Source organism: Sceloporus occidentalis, unplaced genomic scaffold, assembly GCF_023333645.1.
Source record: "Sceloporus occidentalis isolate IW3139 unplaced genomic scaffold, rSceOcc1.0.p SCAF_20, whole genome shotgun sequence".
NCBI classification, from domain to species: domain Eukaryota; kingdom Metazoa; phylum Chordata; class Lepidosauria; order Squamata; family Phrynosomatidae; genus Sceloporus; species Sceloporus occidentalis.
In genome coordinates, this window is record NW_028317000.1 from 11,295,875 (window position 1) to 11,305,504 (window position 9,630).

Genomic DNA, 9,630 nt, shown 5'->3' on the forward strand with positions numbered 1-9,630 from the left:
AATGGCAAAATCAAGGTTTGCTTTTGGGTAGTTTTTTAGGGGGTGAATATTTTCAAGCAGTGGACAGTTGACTCTGTGGATATGGAAGGACGACTGTGCCTTTTTCAGCAAAAGGAGGCTCTCTCACAGTGGCTGAAAACATGGGAAAGCGATAAGGTGTGGCCTTTCAGTCATGTTTGATGAGGTTATGCAGTTATATGACAGCCCTATTTAAGTATTTAAAGGGATGTCCTATCCGACAGACACTGGCCATAGAATTTTGGTGGAGGAGCTACAAATGCCTAGTAGAGTATTCTCACCAGGAATCTCTAGATCTTTCAGTGCAGCTTTTAGTTAAAGTTGACCATAGAGTTGAACTAGAGAACCTAGAGAGAACATAGTAATCAAATCCGTGAATAATTAAATCCACAAATATCAAAGCCACAAATATGGAGGGATGAGTGTATGCATATGTGTGTGTGTGTGTGTGTGTGTGTATATATATATATATATATATACACATACACACACACAGTTATAATATGACTATTGCTTGGCCCCATAAAGGTATCCCTGTTTGATGGAGTTGGGATGTTATTGCACTTTGCTATATATGGCCAACATCATGGCTGTCCCTGAATAGGTTTCAACAGCACTATGCCTTACTCTCGGGAGCCCCCTCCCGACCAGTATTTGAAATGGCAGGAAAAAAACTAAGGGGAGCTGACGTCATTCCAGTCCTGGTTGGTCGATGTGGTTGCTCCGATTGGCTCCCTATTGGCCAATCAGAGCGCCGCGGCCGTCGCCTATTAATGACGTCAGGATTCACGCTATCTATTTCCAGCCTAGAGGCTGCAGCATGGGAGCTCCTTCGGGGAAGATCAACCGGCCGCGGACAGTAATGGAGACTTTTCCCCTTCCTTTTTTACAAATGTTCTCATATTCAGTCTTTTCCTGTTTTCTGATTATAGTGAAATAGGGAATATCTTGAGCAGAGCCAATGGAGAATGCGTGCAAATTGTGAAGGAAGTTGGAAGTGAGATGGAGATGTCTGGGAGTTGTAGTTGTTGTTGCACTGGAATAATCTGGTTTGACACCACTTTTAACTGCCATGGCTCAGTGCTATGGAAGTCTGGAAATTGTAGTTTGTTGTGGCACCAGGATAATCCGGTTTGAGCACACTTTAACTGCCAAGGCTCAGTGCTATGCAAGTCTGGGAAATGTAGTTTGTTGTGGCACCAGAATAATCCAGATTGACACCACTTTTAACTGCCATGGCTCAGTGCTATGGAAGTCTGGGAGCTGTGGTCTGTTGTAGCACTAGGATACTCCAAACAATAATAAAACAATAGTAATTGCTCAGTGCTATGGAATTCCGGTGCCACAACAAACTACAATTCCCAGAATTCCATAGTACTGAGCAATGGCAGTTAAAGTGATTTCGGCAGATTATTTCTGCATTGTGGATGCAACCCAAGACAAGATTTTAAAAAGTGTATATAATGCTATGAGACACTGATGGTTATTTTATAATTGTTTTATAATATTTTCCTGATTTTCAAAGTTGGCCTCTTTCTCAAGAGGGTCAAAAACAAGAGTGTTCCTTGTCTGTTGGGCAAGTCCCATTATCCCTCCCTAGTGTTGCTGTGAGAAAGTTGGAAGCAGCTTGCATCCGCACTGTGGAAATAATGCAGTTTGGCACCACTTGAACTGCCATGGCTCATTGCAGCGAGTGGGGTTTGGGATTTGTAGCTTTGGGAGATACTTAGGCCTCCCTTTCGGAGAGCTCTGGTGCCATGATAAACTACATTTCCATAGCACTGAGCCATGGCAGTTCAAGCAGTGCCAAACTGGATTGTTTCTGCAGTGCAGATGCAGCCATAGCTATTCAGATATTTAGATAAAATAGCTAGAAAATAGCTTTTAGGAAGCTGTTTTAGAGCAGAGGTAGAAAAAGTGTGCCTCCCCCAAATATTGTGGGACTATAGCTCCCATCTGCCATAAGTGAGAACGGTGATGTGTGTATGCCAGCAATATCTGCAGTCTCTTCCCTGTGTTTACTTCCTTTCTATGTAAGAAGCAGTCTGTATATAATGAAAGAAAGTGAGGAAGTATGTTCAACTTTAGGTTTTATGTATCTAAGAAGGATTTTTATCACCCATGTGTCTGTATATTTTAGGAGCTTCAGAAAAACCTTTTCAAAAGACGGCGTGTTTTGAGCAAGCAGAAGAGGAAAAAGCACCGTATTGTGGGAGCAGTGGTGGATGAAGGGCTCATCACTTTGCACCACCTGAAAAAGCGATCGTAAGTTACATTTAGGCCTATATCCCAGCTCTGTAAGAGTGCACCCATAGAGAAATATGCAATGAGTATGCTATCACTAGGAAAGCTTTTGGGATATATTCCTTTTGGAGTTATGGTGCCAGCTTTGAGGAGTAAGGAGCCAATATCTAGTAAAAGGGGAGTGAAAATTGGGCTATAACTGACTTTTTTAAAATATGAGAAGGGCAGTGTGTGATCCTCTAGATGTTGAGTTGCAGATCCCTTGAGTACTAGCCAGAGTAGCTAATGTGAGGGATGATGAGTATCACAGTCCATTTAAAGAGTCATATGATCCCTGTTCCTGCTACAGTGGCTTGTGGAATGAATGATGCTAATGATTGGGCTGAATCGAGGCTTCCTAGCTTCCATGCTACAGTATAAGGATATTGCATCCCGGGGCCATATAATGTGTGCTGTGGATGTAAAAAGCAGTGTTTGAATCTCATCTTGGCTTTGCTTTCTCTGGGGCAATGCCACAGACAGATCTTAACTTGCTAGGTTATTATGAGGGTAAATTATTGCTTTTGAAGAGGTGGGAAAGAAATGCAACAAATATAGAATGTTGTAGAGCAACCCCCCCTACACACACACACACACACACACACACACACACACACAAGCAGACCCCCTCCAGATGTTTTGGGCTACAGTATCTATCATCCCAGATGTCATGGATCCCAGATGTATTCTATAGGCACAGAATGCTGTCTTAATGGCTTGAATAAAAAGGTTTGCTTTCAGGCTCTGTTGATGTTCCACAAGCGTGGAAAGACAGGAAGTTAGTGGAAGCTGAGAGATAAGGAGCAGTAGGGAGTCTAAAGGTTAAAATTAATCTTTTGGTGTTAATGTTCTGGAACAAGAGGGGGGCAGGCACCACTGGGTTTGAAAGACTTGACTGTGCGAGTTGCATTGGCTTTTTAGAGCAGAGAGTGCTTTAGGTTGTCACTGCATTCTATGAATGAGCTGTCTTTAACATTTTCTTCTTTAAACACCTTGTCTTTCTATTCAGGTCCAGTGCACGTGCCAATATTACTCTCTCTGGGAAGAAGAGGAGGAAACTGCTGAAGCAAATCCACCATGCCACTAAAGAAAAAACAGATATGCAGGGTAAACTTACTTCTGTGACACTGAGAGTCTGAGGGTACCATTTTGAGGGGAAGTGCCCCCAAAGATAAGGCCTGAACCAGTGGGGTCAAATTACAAGAAAAGGGATTTTAAATAAATAAGACAAAAATGTTTTGTTAGTACAACTTGATACTAGAACAGACCTTCTTGGAAGGTAGTGGGATCTCTGTCCTTTGAGGGTTTTTTAAGCAGAGGCTGGATGCGCACTCTGATTTTATCTAAATGATGCAAACAGTTTGTGTTTCTTATATAATAATGTTATGGGATAAAGAAAGGAGCATGTACAGGAAAGAGGTCTAGACAGTTAGGTGAAGGGGATGGTGACTGGTTCAAAGAGTGAGAGGATCTTTTGGAAAGAAGTGAGAACAATGAGTGAAACGATTAGGAAGATGATAGAAAAGGAAAGAACCATGTGACGGACAGAGAGAAAGAGACTGAGAGGAATTTCTGCTTTAGTGGTGATAATAGCTGTAAAAATCTACACTACATAGAAAACAAGTTTTCAAAACTGGTCTATAAATAATTAGAGGATAGTGAAGAGCAAATTAGTGAGTGTGCCATGGCAGTGGTGGAGCTTGCCCTCTGAGCCTAGAAGTCAGGATAGGGTTGGGAGATTATGATTCAAACTAACTGGGGAAAGTCAGTAGGTGCCATATAGTCATATCCTACTTCTTTCCACCACAATAATTTCATTCATAGAGATGGAAGGAACCTCAAAGGCCATTTTCTCAGGACATCCAGTACTACAACATTCCTAATATTTGTCATCCAGTCTCTGCTTAAAAAATCTGAAGTGAAAGATAGTCATTCAAGAGAGCCTTCAAGTTCCTTGTGTAAAGAAAATGGCTTTATGAATCTCATTTTGGGCCTCGGTAGCAAAGTTCATGGAAGAATGTGGTTTTTAAATTCCTTCTTTCCCTTCTTATTGTAGTTGATGCTTCACCAAATACAACTAAAAATGCTCAGACAAGAAAGAAGAATAAGAAAGAAAAGTTAGTAGGCTGCCCTGATGTGGAAATGGTGGAAACTGAGCCTGCACCACAATCAGAAATCTCTCTGTAATGCCTTCAAACTCAGTTTCCTCGCTCTTCTTTGCTGCCTGAAACTGGTAGGATGGTAGGTCCGACAGAGGTGGTGAAGGGGTGCCAGAGTTGCAAAATCCAGAAAAGCCCAATGTCTTGGGTCTTGGCCCTCAATGTTTGATGTGACAAATTCATAAAATACAAAAAATAGAAAGATTTGTGGAACAGGTTGAATGTTGGCCTAGTTTCTACATTCACCCGTCCACATTCATCCAAAAGAGCCAGCCAGGTTTTAAAACCCTTTCGAGTCCATTGGCTGGCTCCCAAGAGGTTTTACATTAAATTGATATGTGACATGGAAAAAAAGATTCTTCAACATATGGTATTCAGTAGGATTTTAAGAATTACCAATGGCTACGTCAGGTTTTCTGCATAATAAAAATATATTAATACCTGGATGCTGTAACCCTTTGTCCAAGTACTTGGAAATAAGTCCTATTGATTTCTCGATAACACTTGTAGATAGAGTCTTTGTGCGCACACATGCACACTCATAAGGCAAGAATTAGTTTTTCAACATCATAAAGGTGGAGAAAAAGAAATTCTGTTATAAAATCAAGATGCCAGTACAGTTGAGATTTTCTGTCTGTGTTGAAACTTTGTATATTTTGGGCATCAGATGTTGTCTAAATAAAATGACAAGAAACCTGGCTTTAGTTTCTTTTCTGAATTCTTGGGGCCAGGGTGGATGCTTCTAAAATATTGTAAGGCAAGATGGTCTACAAATACAAAAAGGGGATAGGAAATCAGAATTTTCCTGTTAATTTAAAAGAGAAACAATAGTGTTGTCAGATGGACAGGCATTAAAATTTCAGAAATGGTTTTACTTTCCAGCCACGCTGCTATACTCCTTTCATATCACAGTATAGAGAACAGTTCATAAGACTGGATGTGCTGGTCACTAAAGCACTTGTTTTACCCTTAAATAAGTTCTAGTCTGCCATCTCATTATGGCATGGCTTTTACCCTGGGCTTTTTAAGACCATGCAGTGGAGCACAAGCTTTGCCAGATTCTTTCAAGCCTGTAAGGCTTCAAATATAGCCTCAGTGACAGACTCCATCTGCTCTCCAATTATTAGTGCCATGAAGTTCAGAGAGTTTCATAACTAGAAGACTGGTTACCAAAAGATAAATTATCCATTGTGATTGATAAAGACTTGGAGTAATTAATGGTAGACTATGTACTTGCAACCTGCATTGGTGTAGGGACTAGTACTGTCTAGATGAAATCACAGATCTTCAAGATACTAACTAATGGGTTGTTCCCACTTAAGATTTGAAACGATTTAAAATACAACGTTTTTAATAAAATCGATTCAAAATAACACTGTTCTTATCCCGCTATCCGATTCGCTTTGTTCATCGTTCCCATCTGTTTGTTTAAATCGAAGTTTTTACCTGCAAGCGTTCCTACTTGGCATGAAATCGGTGTTTAAATAAAGCGATTCTTCTCCTCCATACCTTATTTGGAGCTGTCAATCAATAGTACGTCAGAATGACGTAACGTTAATCCGGAATATTTGGAAGCGATTTATCTTTTGGCATCGTTTCCATTTCATTGACAGCCAGGGAGAATCCCTTCAGAGAGCCCAGAGATCAATGAAGGAGGAGGCTTCTGGCAAAAAGCGAAGCTCTTTCCAGAGGAACTATGGGATAGATTTTGGAGGGCAGCATCCTTTCTCCCAAGACAGCCAGGGAGAATCCCTTCAGAGAGCCCAGAGATCAATGAAGGAGGAGGCTTCTGGCAAAAAGCGAAGCTCTTTCCAGAGGAACTATGGGATAGGTTTTGGAGGGCAGCATCCTTTCTCCCAAGACAGCCAGGGAAAATCCCTTCAGAGAGCACAGAGATAATGAAGGAGGAGGCTTCTGGCAAAAAGCGAAGCTCTTTCCAGAGGAACTATGGGAGAATCCCTTCAGAGAGCCCAGAGATCAATGAAGAAGGAGGCTGCTGGAAAAGCAGGGAGGGAGCACTCTTCCCAAAGATTCTCTTTCCAGGGTTGGAGGAGAAGGCAGATTCCATTTGAGAAATGGAGGGAGAAAGGCTCTATCTCCCCCCCCCCCCCCCATTGATCAGAGCCCTTCCTTGCCTGGGCGAGATCAGATGCCTCCTCGCGAGGAGCCTTCCCTTTCCTGTCTGGGCAAGATCAGTGCCCAAGCGGGCAGGGAATGTCTCCTCGCGAGGAGCCATCCCTTCCCTGCCTCTCCTCCGTTAGAAATGGGCTCTCCCCACACAGAGGGGAAGTTGCAATCCACCGGGGGAAGCCTTGAGCAGCCGGGACTTCAGGTGTTTAAAGCGCTGAAGAGACTAAGCGCCTGTAAACCATAAAAATAAAAAATAAAAATAATCCTTTCTCTTATTGAAAGACCACAGCGGACAAAGGGGTGAGGGAAGCAAAAATGGCGACAGCCAGACAGATGGGGACAGAAAGGGCAACTCCCCCAAGGACAGCCCCATCGCACTCCGCTCCTCCCATTCATCTAACACAATTTCAAAGGCTGTCGTTCCTATTTAAATGCTCCGGTTCCTAAATCGAATCAATGGAAAAACGTAGGTCGGACCCTAGTGTTTTTTTAACACGTGTTAAATGAGGAAAACTCGAATCAAAATTTTATTCCGCTCTACAATTCGATTTGTAGTGGAGACGATTGCGGGTTGCTCTAGAACCGTTCTAGGTTTAAATCGGATCCTAATAGGAACGCCACTCCTTGGATTCGATTCAGAACGCGGGGTTTCACCTAGTGAGAACACCCCCTAAGAAGTATTTGTAGCCCCTTCATAAGAAAAAGGATAGCAGCCCCTAAAGCAGGGGTGAACAGCTGTGACTCCCTCTCTCTGGCAAGTACTATCAGGAATGCATGGTGCTTACAGACTAACAAGCAGAAGGTCATCCCTGTTCCAAGAAACCCACAATCTTAAATTGATACATGGAAGGAGTGGAAAGAGAAACATGGTATGTATAAAACATTATCAATATGCTTTCAAGGGGGAAAGCATACCAATGTCTGCTGTTTGATGAACAGGCAATATGTGCTTATCAGTGGCAAGGTCTGTGGATGCAAGTACAGACTGGTTTATCAGACTGGTCTTTTTGGCTTTGAGGATGGTTATGATTTTATATACAGCAGGGGGTTGGAATAGATGGCTTTCATGGTATCTTTCAACCATGATTCTATGTAAATATGTACACAAAATCTACTGGATTCCCCTTTCTGGTATATGCCTAAAGGGAGGTCAGTAGGAGAGGGCCTTTTTCTTCCAGAAGTCTCCAATTACAGTCCCCAACATCTTCATTTAAAAGGATCACATAGAAATTAACAGGAAACACTGTTTTTCCTACTTTGAGAAGTACTGCTAGCCAAAGGAGACAGCACTCAACGAAAGAGACAAAGGGAATGTTCATATCACTGACTAGGCAGATGGCAGTAGGAGTTCCACAGTACCTGAAGGGCCATTCTTTCTCCAGGCAAGATATATAAAAGTAGACTTAGTTCAAGAAAGGACCTCTAGTACAGCTGTGGGCACATGTGGTGCTCTAGATGTTTTTTACTGCAACTTCCAGTATCTCCATCATTGACTTACAATGACTAGGTCAGCTGCAAGGCCAAAAACAGACAGACACAGCTGCCTACCACTAGCCTAGATAACAGATTTTGTTCGCGTATTTGTCTCTATGGAGCTAAGTACAATCAGTCAATTGGATAGTAGCTGTAATTCAAGATGCTGAAGCCACATATAACGAGCTACTTAAGATGCCAGAGATTCAGCTGCTTTCCTGTCTAACATATATTGCTGTGTGTCTTCAAGTCATTTCTGGTGACTCTAAAGCGAACCTATTGCAGGATTTTCTGGGGCTGAGAGTGTGACCTGCCCAAGGTCACCCATTGGATTTTCATGGCTGTGTGGGGGATTGAACCCTGGTCTCATCCAATGCTCAAACTACTACACCACCCTAGCTCTCAATATCCCCTAGCATTGAGCCAAGGCAGTGAAAGTGGTCTCAAACTGGATAATTTCTGTGGTGTGTTTTGGGCCTCTGTGATAGGTTTGCCTTAGAGTAGCCATAGGTCGGAAAGGACTTGAAGGCAACAATACAAAACAACAATGCAAAGATATAGCTGTGTTAGTCTGTCAAATCAGTATGTAGAGAGATCTTGTAGCACCTTTTGAGACTCACTAAAAGAAAGAAGTTGACGGCATGATCTTTCCTAGATTTCAGTCTATACTTCCTCAGATGCATATGGCATCTATATATAACAGCAACAATAACAACAATAATAAATAACCCCAAGAACAAGGCACACCAAACTTTGCCACCATAAGAAGCAGAGCCCTCTCACCAGGCCATCTGATACCATTTGGCCTTGGAGGGAGACATGCAGGCCCAGTTCCATCAGGCTGGGCCTGGCCTAAGATGCAGAGCCCTCCCTCCAGTCCATCTGCCTTGGTCCAGGCCTCAGAAGGAGACAAGGATTGCTGGACCTGATTCCTTTTCACCACTGCCATTCCTTTCTCCTTTTGTGTCTGTCTTTTTTACATTGTAAGCCTGAGGGCAGGGAACAATTTGTAAGCTGCTCTGAGAGCCTTTGTGGCTGAAGAGCGGGGTATAAATATAGTACTCTACGTAAATAAATACATTTCAAGGGATGTCATATTGAGGAGGGAGCTAGCTTGTTTTCTGCTGCTCCAGAGAGCAGGACCTGGAACAATGGAGGCAAGCTGCAGGAAAAGAGAGTCCACCTCAACATTAGGAGGAACTTCCTGACAGTAAGGGCTGTTTGACAGTGGAACACACTCCTTCCTCAGAGACTGGTGGAGTCTCCCTCCCTGGAGGTCTTTAAACTGAGGCTGGATAGCCATCTGTCACAGGGGATACTTTGACCTGGATTTCCTGCATGGCAGAATGGGGTTGGACTGGATGGCCCTTGTGGTCTCTTCCAAGTTCCAACTAACATTAAGCTGTTCCTTAACTACAAAGCAGAACTCTAGTGCTGTGAGTCTCAGGAGCCGCACGGACCCTTTATAAAGACGCGCGCTTGGTGTTCCCTTTTCAGCCTTCCCCTGTGCTCTGCTGCCGCCGCTGCACTCATGCGCAGAAGCCAAACCCTGACCCGCCAAGGCAAA

The 9,630-nt window shown here is 43.0% G+C and overlaps 1 protein-coding gene across 1 annotated transcript; it reads left to right on the forward strand.

Annotated features, from left to right (window-relative positions):
• The first annotated feature begins 814 nt into the window (after positions 1 to 814).
• CUNH11orf98 (chromosome unknown C11orf98 homolog) lies at positions 815 to 5,158 on the forward strand. Its single transcript, XM_089483113.1, has 4 exons — positions 815 to 877; positions 2,159 to 2,283; positions 3,311 to 3,408; positions 4,358 to 5,158. The coding sequence occupies exons 1-4, from the start codon at positions 839 to 841 to the stop codon at positions 4,486 to 4,488; spliced, it is 393 nt and encodes a 130-aa protein (XP_089339239.1). The 5' UTR covers positions 815 to 838; the 3' UTR covers positions 4,489 to 5,158.
• Positions 5,159 to 9,630: the final 4,472 nt, after the last annotated feature.

Bases quoted from the DNA above. Each gene is read 5' to 3' on its own strand.
- CUNH11orf98 (XM_089483113.1), top strand. From the start codon at position 839: ATGGGAGCTCCTTCGGGGAAGATCAACCGGCCGCGGACA. The intron at 2,284-3,310 runs GTAAGTTACATT...CTTTCTATTCAG, and splicing joins CACCACCTGAAAAAGCGATC to GTCCAGTGCACGTGCCAATA. The intron at 3,409-4,357 runs GTAAACTTACTT...TTCTTATTGTAG, and splicing joins AGAAAAAACAGATATGCAGG to TTGATGCTTCACCAAATACA.